The following is a 22876-nucleotide window of genomic DNA, read 5'->3' as shown; positions in this document are numbered from 1 at the left end:
TGTCAACAGTTTAAATGTTTCCGATGTTTGTAAAGAGCAATCCATCCTGAATAAGATATACTTCCTGTTAAGCAGGATGTGGTTAGTGGATAAGTTAGGGATGGATAAAACCAGAGTAGGTATAAATTGTATCCAACCAATCGTCTACGGTCAGATACTTCATCCCCCCTCATGCTCAAGGGTAGCATTGTGGATAGGGTTATCTGATCCTATATCTGTGGTTTGATGTACCTCCAGACAAGGGGCAGAATTCCATCATCATCCAAATTTATGGAATCCATTCAAATGAAAACCACTCAGGCCTACTGCTACAAACCTTTGCTAGCTACAATTTTTAAATCAGAAATATCTGTCTAGATAAATCTGGGATTATTGGTTATTAGAATGAAAACTGAATTAGCCTACCTGTGTTTGGAGTGGGTAGCAGGTCTGTAGGTGAAGTCAATTGAGTATTATAATGTTGCACTCTAACTTCAGCTTTGGATATCAGCCCTGGATGGACAAGTGAAAAGGCCCTAGATATTTAACCAAACCCCGTTTCCTCTTTTGTGTCTATTGGAGCGGAGTGCAAAGGGAAGTTGTTGCGTCAAATCCTTGGTCTGACATATCTTGGACAGAAATAATCACCCACAGATTTTGACAAGTCATMCCGCTGTGTACACTGATGAATGTGTGTCACATCACTCACTCCATGGCGTCTTTTTCAAAGAGGGATGCGTCGTTAGGGTGGAGTTCGAGCTGCTTGGAGTGCTGATCGAAAGTACAAGTGACATTTTCTGTAAAAGTTTCAGGTGAATTTTCAGTTTTTGACATGGCATCTATTTCCTCAATGAGGGATGTTTGTGAAAGTTCTTAACAGAATATTGTTTCCAGTAAACAGGGCTATTTGAAGTCCTTCAAGTCAGATACTGTACATTGTAAATTAGTTTTAGTATGAATGTAGGCAGAGACAATTTGATATCATGAAAGAAAAACACTAACAGCAGTTAATTGACATTCCTTTTTTCTATATTTTTTACATTTTGCACTTTATTTAGACTGTTGGAAACAGAGAGGGAGACAGTCAAGTAGGAGAACAGTTGGATAGGTGGACGCAGGAATTGAACCCCAGTTTACGGTGGGGTCTGGGGATTGGTATATGTGTCTAGCCGTCAGTGTTGCTGCTAGACTGCAGGCTCTGCACAGTTACTTGACTTTCAACTAAGTCTTGACTCCTCAATCCTCAATCATTCTTGAGACAGTCTATCCATGTCTGTCTGTCGAGTGCAGTTCCTCTTCCCATGAACAAAGAAGCACACAGGAGAACGTAATTGCCAACCTTTGTGGAACTCTGACACTCTGTTCCGTCCGGTACAAAGGCAAAGCACTCTTCTATTCCACGTCTGTTGAGCCCATGTCTGACACACGCAGTATAATCTACATAATTAGAAAGATGAACAGCCCATCAGAAGTGATTTGAGAGAAAAAGCCTCCAATTTCCTCTCAAAATATGTACTATTATGATTATGTTTATTCACACCAGTTAGGGATGGCGAGAGAGGGACATGGATGGGCACTTGTTTTGGCGAAAAAGAAGCATCTTCAGATTGTCCAYAGGGAACAAACAGTATTGAACCCAAAAAATCAAGGCGTCAGAGAAGCACTTCATTACTCTCCTTTCTCCCTGCATTATTCTGTCTGAGAGGATGAACTAAGTGGTTAATCAAGCTGAAGCCTATGCCTTGTTTGAGGGGCCAGGAGTGGACAGGAGAGGCCCGTGGCTATGGACGCTCCACGGACCGTACACAAACACACACACACACAGTACACACACACCGCATTACAAATACACAGGCAGGGAGTGGGCAGACGATGGAAGAAGACACTCAGAGGCTTGTGTCTGCCTCAGTGCACAGCAGAGGTGAAGGGTCGCCCAGCTCTGAGAGGGGCAGCAGGCGTCCCACTGGACAGAGGAGCTCTTCTGTGTGATGGTGAGGTGGATAGTGCAGACTACTTGTTGCATGTCTTTATATGACCTCTCTCCTGTTCTTTCTGAGAACTCAAGTATCATCATCAARGTCTGATTGTACAGCCAGAATTCCATCAAATGCTAAAAGAAAGAGACACGTTTATATTTAATGAACCATTGACTTTCTACAATGTTTCTGTTTCTACATTATGTGTTTTCCCGCAAATAACTTTTCTCAGAAGATGACAATCCACTGCTTTAATTTGATTCACATTGATCAGACCCAATTCAATCATAACTGCTTTGTTCGTGTTCGTTGTCTATTAACCCAGTTGAGATTGCTAGTATTCCTGGTATTTCGAGTGAAGATTTATACTAAAAGCATGATGATGAAAAGCATTATCCGTTGATTTCAGTAGAGATTTCTAGTAAAAGCCTGATGACGATATCTCCTATTTTGTGTTTAGTCCGTAGACAGAATGTCCGTGGACAGTTCACCCTGGCAGACAGACAGAGTCGGAGAGAGAGGAGGCCCGGCGAGCCGCTCACAGAGATACTGTTTGATCTCCCCAGGACAGGTCAGGACTCCAAGATTTAGTGTGTGATCTCTGGTAGGGAGCGGGAAGAAGAAGGGAAGCATGGCCACCGGCCCACAGAGACCCCATTATAACCATACACATCAGGGAGGCCAGACTTGGAGATCAGTAGATCACTAGGGGCATCGGAAAGGAATCCTGGGTCAATAGTGTGTGTTGGTCAATAGCCTGTGTGTGTGTGTGTGTGTGTGTGTGTGTTCTCTGTCCATATTTCTCTTTGTCTATATATGCTTGCCTGTACTTTAACATAGGTAATAGTAGGTATATTGTATAGCCGTATCTTGACATGGATGAGACAGTGACAGTATATATATATGTATTTAATGAATGACTTAAACATGAACTTTAGACGGAAGGTGATGAAAATTCCATCTTAAATTCAAATTCTTCAGTGTTCAGACAACTCACTACAAGTGTTGAACTTTTTGTCCAAAAGTTTCCTAGAGACAGTCAGATCAAGATTAACTAATCTCTCTTATCTTCAAAACTGATCAACCTCTTGTCCTTGATTCTGATCGATGCATTGACTCTGTTCTCCAGGAGCCGTGTCATCTCAGCCTAGTCAAGTTACACAAAAGATAAACGTAAAAAAATGAAAATGTTCCGCCTTTTTAGATGGCAATTGTATGTGGCTCCATGTCTGGCTTACCTGTGCCTCTTTGATCATGCCAGAGCATGGAGATGTGATGGCTGGGCGTTTGATTCCAGGGGTACTTTGACAGCTCACAGGCTGGCAAAAGGCTGTCGGATGTCTGCAGGCAGATCAGAGGAGACGGGGTGGAAATCAGAAGTCCAGCTGGGAGAAGATCAGAAGAGACACAAACTTCAGCGAGAGCCATTGTGAGGTACACAGACAGTGGCTCTGATAACTTTTCTGTTTCTTGTTTCTTTTCTTATTTTTCTTTTTTCCTGAAAAGGTACGTCCTTTTCAGAATTTTGAACGGCTCATTTAAAGGGTCTGTGAGGTTTTGTCTGACTTTTTTTCTTCTTTTGGTTGCCTCTCGGGGTTTGGCTTATTCGTCATGGTGGTGAAAAACTGTTCGATACTTACAGTAGGCTCCACACATTCCCATTGCACATGTTTTAAGGGATTTTCAGAAAAATAKATTTTTTTATCTTAATGAGACTAACCTGGTTAAGGGCTGGATTCAATCCATATCGCGGAAGATCTGCGTTATAGGTTAAAAATGTAAAAGCAACGTTCCCGCGTTCAGATCTCCTTCGCATAGAGTTGATCAGGCTGTTGATTGTGGCCTGTGGAATGTTGTCCCACTCCTCTTCAATGGCTGTGCAAAGTTCCTGAATATTGTCGGGAACTGGAACGCGCTGTCGTACACGTCGATCCAGAGCATCCCAAACATGCTCAATGGGTGATATGTCTGGTGAGTATGCAGGCCGTGGAAGTACTGGGAGATTTTCAGCTTCCATGAATTTTGTACAGATCGTTGCGACSTGGGGCCGTGCATTATCATGCTGAAACATGAGGTGGTGGCGGCGGATGATTGGCACGACAATGGGCCTCAGGATTTCATCACGGTATCTCTGTGTATTCAAATTGCCATCCATAAAATGTAATTGTGTTCGTTGTCTGGAGCTTATGCATGCCCATATCATAACCCCACCGTCACCATGGGGCACTCTGTTAACAAAGCTGACATCGGCAAACCGCTCGCCCACACAACGCCAAACGCGCTGTCGGCCATCCAGTAACGGATTTAGGTATGGGTAACATGGCCAGCTGCCCAGGGCGCCATCTTGGCGGGGGCGGCACGGGGCGGCCAAACAAACATTTTCGGAATGGTGACATTTGCGCGATCGGTTTTCTATCGCTCATTTGCACGTCACGTCAATGATATCATGTCACCGTGTGGGACTGTGGGTCAATTAACCTTGTCGGAGTGGGCGCCCTGATTTTAGTTTGTGAGCTAGGCAGGCTACTGCCTGGGAAGGTCTCCCACTCAGAAGTATGAGATGGGGAGGGGGGCAGGGGTAGGTTGACCTCAGGTCTCCCCACTGGAAGCCCGAGGGAGGGGGGAGCGGGGGAATCTATCAAATAGCACATCTGGCACTAAGGGGACACACAGAAATGCTGTACTCTCCATCAAATGGAAATTTCCTCAAAGAGGTTGAACTGATGGCACAATTTGATCCAGTCATGAAAGAGCACCTTAACCATGTCTAAAAAAGGGACCTCGAGTCACACCACCAACTACTTTGGCCACCAAATACAGAATGAACTCATTGATTTGTTGAGCATCAAGGTCATTTCAATTATGGTGAGTGACACCAAGCTGGCAAAATTCTTCTCTATCATTCTATACTTTGGCATCTTACACAAACTGTACACCTTGTTCTCAGCCTCCACACAGCGATGGGCCATCCCRAAAAAAAAACATGTGGACATCACTTTGAAGATGTGGACTGAGACAAGGTGGGAGAGTCAAGTTAAGAGTGTCGAGCCACTGAGGTATCAGGCAGCAGCGGTGAGAGAGGCACTGATTGAGGTGAGGGATCAAACCAAAGACCCTGTGATAAAGATTGAGGCCCAGTCCTTGTCAGAGGTGGTGGGATCATACCGCTTCACCATCTGTACAGTGGTGTGGTGTGACATCTTGAGCCAGATACAACATGTAAGCAAGCTGATGCAGTCTCCCAGTATGCATGTGGATGTTGCAGTCAGTCTTCTCAGAAAGACAGAGAGAGGTCTCAGCAACTACAGGGCAACAGACTTTATGACCGCACAAATGTCAGCCAAGGATATTTGCGAGGGTATGAACATAGAGGCCGTTCTACAACAAAAGAAGTCTGAGGTCCACAAAGCAGGCACTTTTCATACAAATCCTTTTATGAGCCTTTGAGTGATGCCCTGAAGAAGCTGGAGGTGACATTTTTCAATGTCTTTGTTGATTCTGCAACCTCAGCCCTTCAGGAAGTGTGGGAGAGAAGTTTGGAGTGCTGACAACCTTCCAACGTCTCTCAAATGAGGAGCTGACAGAACAATGTGAGGCCCTTAGTATGACACTGCAGTATAAAGAACACTCAGACTTGGATGGCAGAGAGCTTGCACAGGAACTGAAGAACCTGCCTGACTTGCCATCGAAGACCATGACCCTGCTTGAGCTGCTGATATTTATGCACGAAAGGGAGCTCTCAGAAATGGATCCACATTTGTGGACTGCTCTCAGAATTTGTCTTACTCTTCCAGTGACAGTAGCTGAAGCAGAGAAGAGCTTTTTAAAGCTGAAGCTCATCAAATCCTATCTGAGGTCCACCATGTCACAGGAACGCCTTAGTGGCCTTGCTGTCATCAGTATTAACTATGCAATTGCTGGGCAGATTTCTTATGATGATGTAATTGATGAAGGCAAGAAAGGTCAGGGTTTACATGTAGATGGCAGTTGTGCAATTTAGTTTGTGTGTTTCTTGTTTGAAGTGCAATAGTGTAATAATCAGGTTCTCTTCTTTATAAGTGTGTTATTCTATTTGTGTGATAAAGGATTTGTGCAATTTAGTTTAATTTGTGTGTTTTTTGTTAGCAATAGGGTAATAGTGTAATAATTCTATTCTCTTTTTTATTTATATACTACAATTTGTTTCTATTTATCTTTGTTACTTCTTTTTGATATTTATGAGTTATATTTTTGTGTATATTTTTTATATTTATATAGTTTTAAATGTTATGATTCATTATTTGTGTTGTTCCAAATGTCTGAATAAAAATTACAAATAGTGCAAAACGGTTCTTTTTTTGTTTGTTGTGGGGGGGGGGGACTGAAGGGGGGGGGTTCGCCCAAGGAGCCATACAAGCTAGAACCGCCACTGCTTGCCATCCGCCCAGTACATTTGAAACCGGGATTCATCTATGAAGAGCACACTTCTGAAGCGTGCCAGTGGCTATCGAAGGTGAGCATTTTCTCACTGAAGTCGGTTTCAATGCCCAACTGCAGTGAGGTCAASGCCCTGGTGAGGACGACGAGCATGCAGATGAGCTTCCCTGAAATGGTTTCTGACAGTTTGTGCAGAAATTCTTTGGTTATGAAAACTCAAGTTTCATCAGCTATCCGGGTGGCTGGTCTCAGACGATCCCGCAGGTGAAGAAGCCGGATGTGGAGATCCTGGCAAAAGAGAAATTCTCATTAACAGGGACGTAAACAAATTTGTGTAAACATTTGCGAAATAAACTTTTTGTGCATATGGAACATTTCTGGGATTTTTTATTTCAGCTCATGAAACCAACACTTTACATGTTGCGTTTATATTTGTGTTCAGTGTACTAAAGACTAGTCTATATTATACCCCCTACTTACATACTTTAGGCTTTATCTTAGTCTTTTCTTATTTTTTAAATAATAATATTGATGGCAATGCAATGTTTTTTTCCCTTGACCACTTCTCTTCCTCACATTTCACACAAGTATAGAAATCTTAGTATCAATAGCATATTAGAACGTAACCTTTTGACTTCATGCATGCATCACTAAATKCATAATTTCATTTTTTCCTTTGAGTTCAGTATTCCATTGTGTAGGAGCCATAATATGCCAGTTAAAGATGCAGTCTGTAGTTCAAACAATAACAAAGTGGCTACACTGCCCCTGAATTGGTAAATAGCTTAGGTATTGGGGCTACAGAAATGTTAATTCTCCCAAATTCATGGACAGAGCTATGGATGCAAAGACAGACCATCCATAAGATCAAAGTGTTTTAGGCAATACAGTGTTACCAAACAAAGGAGTAAAACAAGCTTATATTTTGGGTTCTGGTGCGGTAAGACAATTKAACTAAGCTCAGACGTTTATAAGTTATATTATTCAAGAATCAATGGGTATATGAATTTCAAAGTAAAAAATATCGTAACAATTGCTGATTGCACCTTTAAGCGTTTGATTGCCAGTTGAACGGTGTGGTAATGTCTCCCTCTAGTGCTTGTTACCCATAATGCTTGAGGTGAAGCAAACGTTTTTGATGAACTGTCAGACACATATTGATAAGATGCAAATGTAGAATTCAAGGTCAAGGTGTGTGTGTGGGATTGATGATTATTCAATTTGTGACAATACTATTAATAAACTATTTTGGTTCAGGATTTTGTTTTTATGAAGAAGTCATTCGTATTCTGTAAATATTTTAAATCCATCTGCAGGTTTATGTCAAAGTTGCCTGTATGACGCGATTCATTATTAAAGAGAATGACGGTGGCACTGGGTGGCGCTGTTGTCCAAGATGTTTAGCAAAATAGAATTCCAGACATAAGCAATCTATCAACAATATGAGTTGGCTGCTATACCATTCGTAATTTGCACTTTGCGCTGCACTTAACKGTTGGACAAGCACTGTCTGCAATTGCAACAAAGTATCTAAAAGGTATATTTTGCAACAAAGAGGACGATGGCAACATCCGTGAAATTGAACACCGGTGCAGAAATGCCCATTCTCGGTCTCGGGACGTGGAAGGTTCGTTCTAAATTTAGCAAGTAATCCTTTTTACTTGTAGTTTGCCAAGAAAGCTAGCTATGCTACTAGCTAGCTAGAACCAAGAACTCAAAAAGTTGGCGCTATGCTACTAGCTAGCTAGCGCCAACTTTTTGAGTTCTTGGTCTTTGAGCTATTTAGCTACTTTGGACGTTACAGAATGGTATGCATTTATGACAAATGAATACGTAGCTTTCTCTCTTCCGTTATTAATGTAATTATAATATATTGTCAATTACTTTTCTCTCTAGCACGTTCTTGACAATAACATAACTGGGAGCCAGCTGTAATTCCATAAAATGAGCAATGTCATTTGTTCGATTTATATTGTCAAGATATTGTGTGAACTCTTACGTTTTTAGGAATAGGCAATGGGCCCCATAGTTTCTGTCACGGAGCTTTTCGTAGCTGTGGTCTTGTGATTTATGGTTGAAAGGCTGCACCCATTTCTTCAAATGCTTCTATAAAAGTCACAAATGCCTTTTGTTTAATATTTTGTGATCAAGTCTGTATACATTTGAATCCACAAGGTAGGGACCATACATTTGCAGGCTACTGAATACTTGTTATTATTGGACCATCCCCTCTTCTTGGGCATGACACTACAAGCTTGGCACACCTGCATTTGGGGAGTTTCTCTCACTCTTCTCTGCAGATCCTCTCAACTTCTGTCAGGTTGGATGGGGAGCGTCGCTGCACAGCTATTTTCAGGTCTCTCCAGAGATGTTTGATCAGGTTCAAGTCTGGGCTCTGGCTGGGCCACTCCTGCATTGTCTTGGCTGTGTGCTTAGGATCGTTGTCCTGTTGGAAGGTGACCCTTCGCCCTAGTCTGAGGTCCTGAGCACTCTGGAGCAGATTTTCATCAAGGATCTCTAAGTACTTTTCTTCGCTCATCTTACCCTCTTACCCTTACCCTGACTAGTCTCCCAGTCCCTGCCACTGAAAAACATCCCCACAGCATGATGCTGCCACCACCATGCTTCACCGTAGGGATGGAGCCAGATTCCCTCCAGATGTGACGCTTGGCATTCAGGCCAAAGAGATTAAACCAGAGAATCTTGTTTCTCATGGTCTGAGTCCTTTAGGTGTGTGCCTTTTGGCAAACTCCCAAGCGGGCTGTCATGTGCCTTTTATTGAGGAGTGGCTTCCGTCTGGCCACTCTACCATAAAGGCCTGCTTGGTGGAGTGCTGCAGAGATGGTTGTTCTTCTGGAAGGTTCTCCTATCTCCACAGAGGAACTCTAGAGCTCTGTCAGAGTGACCATCGGGTTCTTGGTCACCTCCCTGACCAAGGCCCTTCACCCCCGAWTGCTCAGTTTGGCCGKGTGGCCAGCTCTGGGTAGAGTCTTGGTGGTTCCAAACTTCTACCATTTMGGAATTATGGAGGCCACTGTGCTCTTGGGGACCTTCAATGCTGCAGAAKTTTTGTTGGTACCCTTCCCCAGATCTGTGCCCCGACAAAATCCTGTCTCGGAGCTCTACGGACAATTCCTTCAACCTCATGGCTCGGTTTCTGCTCTGACATGCACTGTCAACAGTGGGACCTTATATAGACAGGTGTGTGCCTTTTCAAAATGATGTTCAATCAATTGAATTCATCACATGTGAACTCCAAGTTGTAGAAACATCCTCAAGGATGGCCAATGGAAACAGGATGCACCTGAGCTCAATTTCGAGTCTCATAGCAAATGGTTTGAATACTTATGTAAATAAGGTATTTCTGTTTTAGTTTGTTTTATCATTATGGGGTATTGTGTGTAGATTAAGGATTTTTTATTTATTTAATCCATTTTAGAATAAGGCTGTAACAAAATGTGGAAAAAGTCAAGGGGTTTGAATACTTTCCTGAATGAACTGTATATAGTATTTTCAGTCATAACATTTATAGATCATGGGCTTTTGAACCCACCCTTCAGCTGCTCTCTCCCCATTCCACCTACTGTATCTCTGTAAACCACCCTCTTATGATTTGTCAGCCACTCCTGAACCTGTGACCAAAATCTGCAGAGCTGAGATGGTTATTTGCCCCATATACATAGCATTATGTTGGTGGCAAGAATTTTGTTTAATAATTTAATTTGAATCAAGCGTTGTTTTKTGTATCAGTTCATAAACCATGTGCCATGCAATCGGAACATCTCAAATCTCTTCCCAGCTATTTTGCAACCTGTATGGCACCGCTGTCAACATTTTGGTTTTCAAATGAAACTGGTATATTTGTCCATGTGTTTGACATGGGGGAGGGGACCAGTAACTTTGTGATAATTTTTCATACTTTGGTCATCGTTCTTTGATCTGGTTTCCTTCAAATATCATCCACTTTCATGAAAAACATAATTTTTACTATTCATGACCTTTTAAGTATAACTCTTGTATGACTGAAGCTTTTATTGAGAGGTTTAATTCTTTAATATTGAATCCATTTTATCCCCCCCAAACTGTTATTCATTATATAAATATAAGTAGGCAGCGTCATACTAAACTGTGATATGACTAAAGTGTAAAGTGTGATTTTTCCATAAATACACAGGTATTTACTTCTCCATGGTTGCAAGATGTCGTTTATTTTTGCTAACTTTCTAATGAAATTTGTTGTAGTGAGTTTGTTTATTTTTGTCTACTTCACCATCAGACTGGTAAACTACAGGTAAAGTTGTCTTTTAATGATCCAATCCAATAAGTTTTCATAATTAGGTTTTAGTCCAGAGAGGCTAGAGAATCAATCAATCAAATGTATTTGTAAGGCCCTTTTTACATCAGCCGATGTCACAAAGTGCTATACAGAAACCCAGCCTAAAACCCSAAACACCAAGCAATGCAGATGTAGAAGAAGCACGGTGGCTAGGAAAAACTCTCTAGAAAGGCAGGAACCTAGAGAGGAACCAGGCTCTGAGGGATGGCCAGTCCTCTTCTGGCTGTGCTGGGTGGAGATTATAACAGTACATGGCCAAGATGTTAAAATATTCATAGATGACCTGCAGGGTCAAGTAATAATCACAGTGGTTGTAGAGGGTGCAACAGGTCAGCACCTCAGGAGTAAATGTCAGTTGGCTTTTCATAGCCGAGCATTCAGAGGTTGAAATAGCAGGTGCAGTAGAGAGAGAGAGTTGAAAACGGCAGATMTGGGACAAGGTAGCACGTCTGGTGAACAGGTCAGGGTTCCATAGCCGCAGGCAGAACAGTTGAAAGTGGAGCAGCAGCACGACCACGTGGACTAGACTAGAGAGTCATCAGGCCAGGTAGTCCTGAGGCATGGTCCCAGGGCTCAGGTCCTCCGAGAGGCAGAGAGAGAATTAGTGGGAGCATACTTAAAATCACACAGGACACCGAATAAGACAGAAGAAATACTCCAGATATAACAGACTGACCCTAGCCCCCCGACACATTAACTACTGCAGTATTAATCATCTAGATCCTCAAGGAGACTGAAGAAAAATTTGCCATGCGCATGAGATTTGAACTTCGCTCAACTTTCTAGAGTTTTCCCCATTTAGTTAACACTATCAACGTTTCCTTTTTAGTGTGGGAATTGTGATCAAATCAACACAATTTTAGCTACTTTCACTGCAACATACTGAAACAAATCAAACTATGCAAGAGATGTTGTTGTAGGCAGAGCGCATCGGAGTAGGAATCTGTTGCATTGACAGGCACGACTCAGGCCGGACCGGAGCGCCAATTGGTGAGTTATTAGCCCAGTTATAGCTAATTTGTAGTCAACAATAGGGAAGTGATTGCTTCCTACAAGAGCACAAAACGTGTACATTTCTAGACAGCAATAGGGAAGTGATTGCTTACTACAAGAGCACAAAACGTGTACATTTCTAKATATCTTTGATAAGCGAGTCAGGTAAAGAGTTGTTTTTTTTGTCTTAAAGGGGCAGTGTTGTATTTTGAGACAGGATTGAATAAGCTAAGTAGCTAATAGGCAAAGGGTAGCATAATGTGTCTGATTCTCTGTGATAATGGCATGGGAATTATAATGAATTTTATTTTGTAAAGTGATTTCTTGCATCAAACAACACAGCAAAATGTTCAGTCACCTCCTTGTCTGAAGGACAAGTGGATAAACAGGTTTTAATGTCAAGCCCTGCATGTTTTTTCCAACGTCATGGAATGTAGGCCTACATTGAACACCACACATTGGCTGCTACTGTAGGCTGAATGATAGAACAGCTATTTCCATTTCAAAATGTTATGTGATTCATTCTCTCCATAGTTTTTTTTTATGGAGGCCATTCTGGTAGCTACATTATGATCAAATAGCCTACTTGGCTGTTTAAAATAGTAAATAAAAGCGGTTACAGCCTCAGTGTTCACAGTAAACACGCACCGGAAGTTGCACAGAAATTTCACAGGGTTCAAGTTTGAGCTCAGCAGACCTGAAATTTGCTCAGTGCCGACAAATATTAGAGGAACATTGCAGTGAGGTGATCCAGATTGCGGACTTATCGGCGTACATTGACACTTATGTTTAAACTCTGGATTTTAACTAGAGGTCGACCGATTTATGTTTTTCAATGCCGATACGATTATTGGAGGATCAAAAAAAGCCGATGTCGATTTAAAATATAATATTTTTATTTTTTTACAATTTATTTGTAATAATGACAATTACAACAATATTGAATGAACACTTATTTTAACACATCAATAAAATCAATTTAGCCTCAAATAAATAATGAAACATGTTCAATTTGGTTTAAATAATGCAAAAACAAAGTGTTGGAGAAGAAAGTAAAAGTGCAATATGTGCCATGTAAGAAAGCTAACGTTTAAGTTCGCTTCAGAACATGAGAACATATGAAAGTGGTGGTTCCTTTTAACATGAGTCTTCAACATTCCCAGGTAAGAAGTTTTAGGTTGTAGTTATTATAGGAATTATAGACTATTTCTCTTCTATACGATTGTTATTTGATATATACCTTTGACTATTGGATGTTCTTATAGGCACTTTAGTATTGCCAGTGTAACAGTATATCTTCCGTCCCTCTCCTCGCTCCTACCTGGGCTCGAACCAGGAACACATCGACAACAGCCACCCTCGAAGCAGCGTTACCCATCGCTTCACAAAAGCTGTGGCCCATGCTGAGCAAGGGAAAACTCTCTCAAGTCTCAGAGCGAGTTTGAAACGTTATTAGCGCGCACCCTGCTAACTAGCTAGCCATTTCACATCGGTTACACCGCCTAATCTCGGGAAGTTGATAGGCTTGAAGTCATAAACAGCGCAATACTTGAAGCATTGCGAAGAGCTGCTGGCAAAACGCACGAAAGTGCTTGTTGAATGAATGCTTACGAGCCTGCTGGTGCCTACCATCGCTCAGTCAGACTGCTCTATCAAATCTAGACTTAATTATAACATAACACACAGAAATACAAGCCTTAGGTCATAATATTGTCGAATCCGGAAACTATCATCTCGAAAAAAAATGTTTCTTCTTTCAGTGAAATACGAACCGTTCCGTATTTTACCTAACGGGTGGCATCCATAGTCTAAATATTCCAGTTACATTGCACAACCTTCAATGTTATGTCATAATTACATAAAATTCTGGCAAATTAGTTCGCAACGAGCCAGGCGGCCCAAACTGTTGCATATACCCTGACTCTGCGTGCAATAACGCAAGAGAAGTGACACAATTTCACCTGGTTAATATGCCTGCTAACCTGAATTTATTTTAGCTAAATATGCAGGTTTAAAATATATATCTTTCTGGTATGATTTTAAGAAAGGCATTGATGTTTATGGTTAGGTACAGCTCGTGAAACGATTGTGCTTTTTTCGCAAAGCTTTGTAATCATCCCCCGTTTGGCGAAGTTGGCTGTCTTTGTTAGGAAGAAATAGTCTTCAACTACAGTTCGCAACGAGCCAGGCAGCCAAACGCTGCATATACCCTGACTCTGTTGCAAGAGAAGTGCACATTTCCTAGTTAAAAGAATTCATGTTAGCAGGCAATATTAACTAAATATGCAGGTTTAAAAATACACTGCTCAAAAAAATAAAGGGAACCTTCAACAACACAATGCACTCCACGTCAATCACACTTCTGTGAAATCAAACTGTCCACTTAGGAAGCAACACTGATTGACAATAAATTTCACATGCTGTTGTGGAAATGGAATAGACAACAGTGGAAATTAAGGCAATTAGCAAGACACCCCAATAAAGGAGTGGTTCTGCAGGTGGTGACCACAGACCACTTCTCAGTTCCTATGCTTCTGGCTGATGTTTTGGTCACTTTTGAATGCTGGCGGTGCTTTCACTCTAGTGTAGCATGAGACGGAGTCTACAACCCACACAAGTGGCTCAGTAGGCAGCTCAACCAGGATGGCACATCAATGCGAGCTGTGGCAGAGAGGTTTGCTGTGTCTGTCAGCGTAGTGTCCAGAGCATGGAGGTGCTACCAGGAGACAGGCCAGTACATCAGGAGACGTGGAGGAGGCCGTAGGAGGGCAACAATCCAGCAGCAGGACGCTACCTCCTCCTTTGTGCAAGGAGGAGCACTGCCAGAGCCCTGCAAAATGACCTCCAGCAGGCCACAAATGTGCATGTGTCTGCTCAACGGTCAGAAACAGACTCCATGAGGGTGGTATGAGGGCCCGACGTCCACAGGTGGGGGTTGTGCTTACAGCCCAACACCGTGCAGAAGTTTGGCATTTGCCAGAGAACACCAAGATTGGCAAATTCGCCACTGGCGCCCTGTGCTCTTCACAGATGAAAGCAGGTTCACACTGAGCACATGTGACAGACGTGACAGTCTGGAGACGCCGTGGAGAACGTTCTGCTGCCTGCAACATCCTCCAGCATGACCGGTTTGGCGGTGGGTCAGTCATGGTGTGGGGTGGCATTTTTTGGGGGGCCGCACAGCCCTCCATGGGCTCGCCAGAGGTAGCCTGGCTGCCATTAGGTACCGAGATGAGATCCTCAGACCCCTTGTGAGACCATATGCTGGTGCGGTTGGCCCTGGGTTCCTCCTAATGCAAGACAATGCTAGACCTCATGTGGCTGGAGCATGTCAGCAGTTCCTGCAAGAGGAAGGCATTGATGCTATGGACTGCCCGCCGTTCCCCAGACCTGAATCCAATTGAGCACATCTGGGACATCATGTCTCGCTCCATCCACCACCCCACGTTGCACCACAGACTGTCCAGGAGTTGGCGGATGCTTCATCAGGAGCATGCCCAGGCGTTGTAGGGAGGTCATACAGGCACGTGGGGCCACACACACTACTGAGCCTCATTTTGACTTGTTTTAAGGACATTACATCAAAGTGGAGATCTAGCCTGTAGTGTGGTTTTCCACTTTAATTTTGAGTGTGACTCCAAATCCAGACCTCCATGGGTTGATAAATTTGATTTCCATTGATAATTTTTGTGTGATTTCTTTGTCAGCACATTCAACTATGTAAAGAAAAAAGTATTTAATAAGAATATTTCATTCATTCAGATCTAGGATGTGTTATTTTAGTGTTCCCTTAATTTTTTTGAGCAGTGTATATACTTGTGTATTGATTTTAAGAAAGGCATTGATGTTTATGGTTAGGTACACGTTGGAGCAATGACAGTCCTTTTTCGCGAATGCGCACCGCATCGATTATATGCATTGCAGGACATGCTAGATAAACTAGTAATATCATCAAACATGTGTAGTTAACTAGTGATTATGATTGATTGATTTGTTTTTTATAAGGTAAGTTTAATGCTAACTAGCAACTTACCTTGGCTTCTTACTGCATTCGCTTAACAGGCAGGCTCCTCGTGGAGTGCAATGTAAAGCAGGTGGTTAGAGCGTTGGACTAGTTAACCGTAAGGTTGCAAGATTGAATCCCCGAGCTGACAAGGTAAAAATCTGTCGTTCTGCCCCTGAACAAGGCAGTTAACCCACCGTTCCTAGGCCGTCATTGAAAATAAGAATGTGTTCTTAACTGACTTGCCTAYGTAGTTAAATAAAGTTGTWAAAAAAAAGTTATGGAAACTTGAAATCGGCCCTAATTAATCCGCCATTCCGATTTAATCGGTCGACCTCTATTTTTAACCCCTTGATATTATTGTTGGATCTGATTTTAATAGCTAACATTTCGACGGCCATAACAAATAGATATGGAGACAATGGACAACCTTCTGAGAAGTAACCATTATTTACAATTTTACACTTGGGCTTACTATACATAACTTTTAGCCATTTGTATAAGAGATTYTCAAAAATGTAAATAGTCCAGGCATTTATATATAAATTCTAGTCATACTTTATCAAAGGCCTTTTCAAAATCTGCTATGAAGATCAGTGTTCTATTGACTTATTATCTTCAATGTATCGTCCATGTAAAAAAAAACTGCCTGATCAAGATGAATAATATCCGATATCCTTTTTCATTGTATACGCTATGCATTTTGCTAGGATTTTTGCATCACAAAATTGAGTTGTGCCATCAACCCTGGAGTTTTTCCGGACTGAAAGGAATTCACTTTATCAAGAAGTTCCTCCTCTTTAATTTGTGCTTCACACAAGTCTTTATGTACAGTTGTTCATTTTACGCTATTATTAGCAAAAAAGTCATTACAGTTAACATCATTCAGTGGAGATGGAGGAGACTGARAATGCAAAAAAATATGCTTAAAATATTTTGCTTCCTCTTTCAAAATATCATTCGGTGAATCATGGATGACTCCTTCATTTGGAATCCGTTTCTGTAAATTATTTTTGATAGCATTTCTATATTAAATTCTAAAATATTTTGTGCAATTTTCCATCCAGTTTTCTTAATGTTTTGTACACTCGGTCTAATACAAAAATAAAGAACACCTGCTCTTTCCATTAGACTGACCAGGTGTATCCAGGTGAAAGCTATCATCCCTTGTTGATGTCACTTGTTAAATCCACTTCAATCAGTGTAGATGAAGGGAAGGAGACCGGTTAAGGAAGGATTTTTAAGCCTTGAGACAATTGATACACGGATGGTGTATGTGTGCCATTCAGAGGGTGAATGGGCAAGACAAAGGATTTAAGTGCCTTTTGAATAGGGTATGGTAGTAGGTTCCAAGCACACCGGCTTGTCAAGAACTGCAATGCTGCTGTCTTTTTCACGCTCAACAGTTTCCCGTGTGTATCAAGAATGGTTGACCACACAAAGGACATTCAGACAACTTGACACAACTGTGGGAAGCATTGGTGTCAACATGGGCCAGCATCCCAGTGGAACGCTTTCGACACATTGTAGAATCCATCCCCGACAAATTGAGGCTGTTCTGAGGTGYCCTCTCTTAACCCGGACGACGCTTGGCCAATTGTGCGCCACCCTATGGGACTCCCGGTCACGGCCGGGACTGTRGTGACGCCTCAAGCACTGCGATGCAGTGTCTTAGACCACTGCGCCACTCGGGAGACCCTTATGGTACCATTTTTATTGCCATCCATCTATGCTATTCCTTATGTTCCTGAGTTATTATTCTAATCTCTTTTGACCTAAATTGTTTTTGTTTTAAAGATGAGTATTGAATTGCATGGCCTCTGAAGACGCATTTGAAAGTATCTCATACAATAAGGTGATCTACTGTACCAATGTTATGCAAGAAAAAGTCAGTTCTAAATTATTCTGTCTTGATTAAAAACAGCTTGTCATCCAGTAGGCTTGGATTAGACTTCCAATATCCCCCCCCCCCACCGCGGAAATTCGGTAAGTTATGTGGATGGTGGTCCGATCGCATTCTGTCTACGATCAACACTTTTTAAACTTTTGGTGCCAGCGAGAAGGACACAAGAAAGTAGTCAAGACGACTAGATTAATTAAGCCTGATTCCATGTATACCTCAGTAGGTCAAGGTTTTTCAGCCTCCGTATATCGACTAGTTCTAATGTGTCCATAATAGTTGTGGTCTCCTTAAGTGCACGAGGGTGTGATTTCCTTTACGGCCCATTGAAGTTACTTTAAAACTGTGTTATCTCCCACCATAATAGCATCTTTTGTTGCTTGTGAGATCGATAGATTGTTATAAATATTTTCTAAGAAGTGTGGATCATGATTATTTGGACCTTATAGATTAATGAGCCAGATCTTTTTATCGTCCAATAGCACATTTAAAAGGATCCACCTTTCCTTGCGGATCTGTTAAGACTGTTTGCACATTCGGATCGAAATTATTTGTTAGTTAATATCATCACCCCTTTTGAGTTTCTTTGCCCATGACAGAAATATTTCTTCCTCCCTGTCCCTTTTCCACACAACCTCCATCTGTAGTTGTAGAATGAGTTTCCTGTAAACAATAKATATTATATTCATTCTCTTTTAGCCAGGTAAAGACTGATAATGCTTTTTCAAAAATCTGCTAAGCCATTACAATTACAGCTAACTATACTTATTTCACCATTTACTGTAATGAGATACACATTTCAATTATACTTACCATAATATATGCCTGTAAACTTTACTACCAAAAAGTACCATGATGATCAAGCTGCTTGACACCCTGAATTTATTCATACTTACTAATACTACCAGAATCAATGCCTGACATCTATCCATGTAGCTGTACCATACTATATGCACTGCTAAAAATACTGTAGCTGCAACTGACTAAGTAGATCTCCAGTTATCTTTCCAATATCCCTTCTGGGAACGCCTCCTCCATCGGAGAAGGGGATGTTGTCCCTGATGATGTCATACCACCTCCGTACCCGTAACGCACCTTTTAGCGTCCTAAGCACACCTTCAACCGCCGATTGGCTACTAAAGATCTCGCTAATGTTGTAGTTGAAACATTTGAAAGAATGAATCATTCTGTTTCCTGCTCCCTCCTCTGTACCAGTCCCCTCCAGGTAAAGTAACTGATGCGGTGAAAGCGGCCATAGCTGCAGGTTACAAGCACATCGATGGGGCCTTCATCTACCAGAACGAGACCGAGGTGGGAGAGGGCATTCATGCCATGGTCAAGGAGGGGGTGGTGAAGAGAGAGCAGCTGTTTGTGGTCAGCAAGGTGAGATACAATGTCACTGCAGGACAGTTATCTCTGGTCTCAAGTTTGTAACACTKACATTGCAGTGAGAAGTTGAATCACTCTTTAATATGCTACTTAAAATAACAAACTTGATATCAAGGCTAAGTGATTGAAGTGATCAAATCTTGGCTAGTGAATCTGTGGTTTAGATTGAATTGAGGAAATTGGTTCGAAGTTACGCAACTCAAGCTTGCTCTCTTTTCAGCTGTGGTGCACATTCCATGGGAAGTCTATGGTGAAAGAAGGCTGTCAGAAGACTCTCAGTGATCTCAAACTGGACTACCTGGATCTTTACCTGATACACTGGCCCATGGGCTTTCAGGTGAGACTAATACCATTTTAACTTGTAGCTTTTTTGCTCAAGGAGGTTCCATCATTGGTTTATGACGGGGTTTATTCAAATCCAAGCCTGGAGGTATGGGAGTGCTGCTGTTCTACCTGATCATGTCCCAGGTCTAAATCAGTCCCTGATAAGAGAGGAAGAATGAGAATCAGCAGTAGAACTGGCTTCAAGGTCCACATTTGAATACCCCTGGTTTATGGTGTTGTAAGAGGAGTGTCTTGTGACTTTTATAATTGTTTTACTACTATCGTTGTTGCGCAGCCTGGAGAAGCACTCTTCCCTACGGACAGCAATGGAAATAATATTGATGATGGGTCCAAATTCCTGGAGACATGGGAGGTGAGCCAGTGCGAGACGACGCGTCCTCTAAGACACTGTACAGTTCTCTTCAATTGAAAATCACTTAAACTGGGTTATATTCATTAGACACCAAACGGACTGAAACAGGGACTACCTGGTCCAATAAGAAATGCACATGTTTGTTTTCTGTTGTGTGCCCTAATGAATACAAMCCTGAGTTTATTRTAATCKATCACAAATTGGGGATGCCGTATTGACCTGTGTCTGATCTGATGTTGTCCTGTATACTAGGGTATGGAAGAGCTGGTGGATGCTGGTCTGGTCAAGGCTATCGGTGTCTCCAACTTTAACAAAGACCAGATTGAATCCATCCTAAACAAGCCAGGCCTCAAGTATAAACCTGCCAACAACCAGGTACTGACGTTCATTACTGAATGAGTGTTTAGTGATAGTCACTCAAAAAGCTCACAAGCCTGGGATCAACACAATACATTGTGAAGCACACAATGCTGATCCTATATTCTTAATTGTATATTGTATCCCTCAACCTTCTTCTAAATGGGACTTTTCAGGACACTGAGCACCCAACGCTTGTTTTAAGCCCTCCCTCAAAGGGCAGAGGCCTCATTGTCAATATCCCTGCCCCATTGTCTTATTCACAGTGACAGCTCGGTCAGATAAAGGCCAGTTTAGTGCCTTATAGTCAGCCTCTTTCCCTGAGGCAAGGCAGCAATGCTTTGGTGACCTTATATTCCTGCTGTTTTCCAGGCWCATCTATCCCAATAGACATCTTGATTAACGGGTACATATCAATCTGATTATTTGAGTGGACAGACCCTCTTGTGCTTTCTATTGTCACCATACTGAACAACTTCCCAGGCTTCCTAAATAAACAGCAAAACTTTATGGGGCGTATTTTGACAGTAATACACAATGGGTCTCAATTAAAATAAATGTTATTTATTTGCAATCCACCGTATAATTTAATTATGTATGTTTATCAACGTAAAATACCACTCCACTAATTCTCTAATGCTACAATACATCCCATGTATAAGAACTGCATGTGAAGTGAATATCCTCACAAGTGATTTATGCCACCAGGTTGAATGCCACCCYTATCTGAACCAGGAGAAGTTGATCAACTACTGTCACTCTAAGGGCATCTCTGTGACAGCCTACAGCCCCCTGGGTTCCCCAGACAGACCATGGTGAGTGTATATACTTCAACTAATAATACCTAAGAGATATACTCTTGAGTATACAAAACATTAAGAACCCCTGCTCTTTCCATGACAGACTGACCAGGTGAAAGCTATGATCCCTTATTGATGTCACTTGTTAAATCCAATATTGCAACTTAATATAAGGAATGTGTTCCTTTATGYTTGGTATAGTCGGTGTACATTCACCTAGTACATGAATTCTGAACATACAAAGCCATTTACAGTTCTCCCTGTGAAAAGATTGTAACACTGTGTCAATAACAGGGCCAAACCAGAGGACCCTTCTCTGCTGGATGATCCCAACATCAAGGCCATCGCTGAGAAGCACAAGAAGACCTCTGCCCAGGTACTGTACTCTAAAACCCTTTTCACACTATCGAGCCAACCCGAACCACACTGATATTTTCTTTAACCTGGGATCACATTTACATGTCCGCTTTCCTCTCTCCGTCATCCTCACTTCAGGTCCTGATCCGCTTCCATATTCAACGGAACACGATTGTGATTCCCAAGTCTATCACCCCCACACGTATCCAGGAGAATTTCAAGGTATTCTCTCCCATAAATTCTCAATTTATTTGAAGAGGTGTGTCATCTGATTTTAGTTCACATGTAGCTTTGGGGTCATTTTTGTCTTTTTGAAACATGCAGGTGTTTGACTTTGTGTTGAGCGATGAGGAAATGAAGACCATTCTGGGCTTCAACAGGAACTGKAGAGTCTGCCCAATGACAGGGTGAGACTCTACTTGGTTTAGTTAGACCCATGTACTGTATTTTACAGTGTACACACTCTGCAGAGGCTCAAACTGATGTCCCCCCGAATTTCAGTCAAATCGTCATTTTAATGTGATGACAGCTATGTTTATTACGGTGTTACTTTTCTTTGAATGTAAATAGACTTGGTGTACTCCCTGACGAAGGCTATGCAGCCGAAACGCGTCTGAGTTTTTAAACTTTGTTTCCATTGAGCATGCCATACAAATAAGGCATTTTAATTAATTATATGAAGAGTGCCTTGGTCCTCTCTTTTTGATGACCAATTGATCCCTTTTACCAAAGAGCACCTTCTGTCTACCAAAATCGACTATTGTACCTTAGCAGCACTTTCTTTCCTTCCTTTTTCTACATAGTTAGTGTTTATTTGATTTTTGAACATGTGAACAATTGTATAAGTCTCTCTGAATCATGCTTTGTTTTTCTTTGTCACCTAGGAGCATGAAGCACAAGGACTACCCCTTCAATGCTGAATTTTAGGGAAACAAAGTTAGATCTGGTGTTGTGGCTTGCTTGAGATGTCTGGGCTCTCTGTTCTCGTTTTGATTCATTCTTATTTCTCCCTTTAAGACGGTGTGCATAAATGGCCATCCTTGAGCTAGTTTCTAGCGATTTAAAGACTGATTTAGTATCTGTGTGTTGCAGTATTGTATTTCTCATGACATATATTGTTGCCTTCTAGCCTAATACACAATAGTAATTATTTATTATAATCATGGAAACATAATTTGACATAGGATCGATATTAGTGAAGTATAAATAAATAAATAAAAAGCTTGAGTTTGGTTACTGGTTTGGTAGGAAATCTGAAGCCTTGGATCTGCTAACGCACAATAGGGTTTGTGGCTTCTCACATGACCCAGTTTGTTTGTGTCTCTTTCGATTTGAGTCTAATGGTCTCAAGACTTTTTCATCAATGAGCCTCCACATTTAAAGGCCATATAATAACCATAAAGAATTTATAGTTCAACCATATGAGCTGGGTATGTCTTACTGAAGTTACATAAATATCACAGTGGTACATGGACATTGTATGTGATGTACAGTATTACATACCAACACATCAGTTTTGTTTTTAAAAATGGCCAAAGGGTGAAACATTGGCATATAGACATAGCTTATCCTAATAGTGCATTAAGATATTTTGTTGAACACTCCTTCACTCAAATGCCTAGTCATAGGAGCCCTTTGGCCTAGAATGAATCATCCTGCCTTACAGGATGATT

The 22876-nt window shown here is 41.7% G+C and overlaps 1 protein-coding gene and 1 long non-coding RNA gene across 3 annotated transcripts; one reads left to right on the top strand and one right to left on the bottom strand.

Moving 5' to 3' along the window:
• Positions 1-2484: 2484 nt before the first annotated feature.
• On the bottom strand, positions 2485-4125 carry LOC111981131 (uncharacterized). 2 transcript variants are annotated; one of them, XR_002879540.2, is made up of 3 exons: positions 3194-4095; positions 2953-3102; positions 2485-2556 (listed from the first exon to the last, which is right to left on the bottom strand). It is a non-coding gene; the product is annotated as an uncharacterized lncRNA (long non-coding RNA). The 2 variants fall into 2 exon arrangements; XR_002879538.3 differs by lacking the exon at positions 2485-2556 and having other exon boundaries at positions 2850-3102; positions 3194-4125.
• A 3669-nt stretch (positions 4126-7794) lies between these two features.
• LOC111950663 (aldo-keto reductase family 1 member B1) lies at positions 7795-22430 on the top strand. The gene is made up of 10 exons (XM_023968439.2): positions 7795-7998; positions 18819-18986; positions 19213-19329; positions 19612-19689; positions 19942-20064; positions 20755-20861; positions 21141-21222; positions 21342-21425; positions 21528-21610; positions 22088-22430. The coding sequence occupies exons 1-10, from the start codon at positions 7933-7935 to the stop codon at positions 22128-22130; spliced, it is 951 nt and encodes a 316-aa protein (XP_023824207.1). The 5' UTR covers positions 7795-7932; the 3' UTR covers positions 22131-22430.
• The last annotated feature ends 446 nt before the right edge of the window (positions 22431-22876 follow it).

The sequence above is a fragment of the Salvelinus sp. IW2-2015 genome, linkage group LG3, assembly GCF_002910315.2.
Source record: "Salvelinus sp. IW2-2015 linkage group LG3, ASM291031v2, whole genome shotgun sequence".
NCBI classification, from domain to species: domain Eukaryota; kingdom Metazoa; phylum Chordata; class Actinopteri; order Salmoniformes; family Salmonidae; genus Salvelinus; species Salvelinus sp. IW2-2015.
This window is presented reverse-complemented; position numbering and strand designations above follow the sequence as displayed.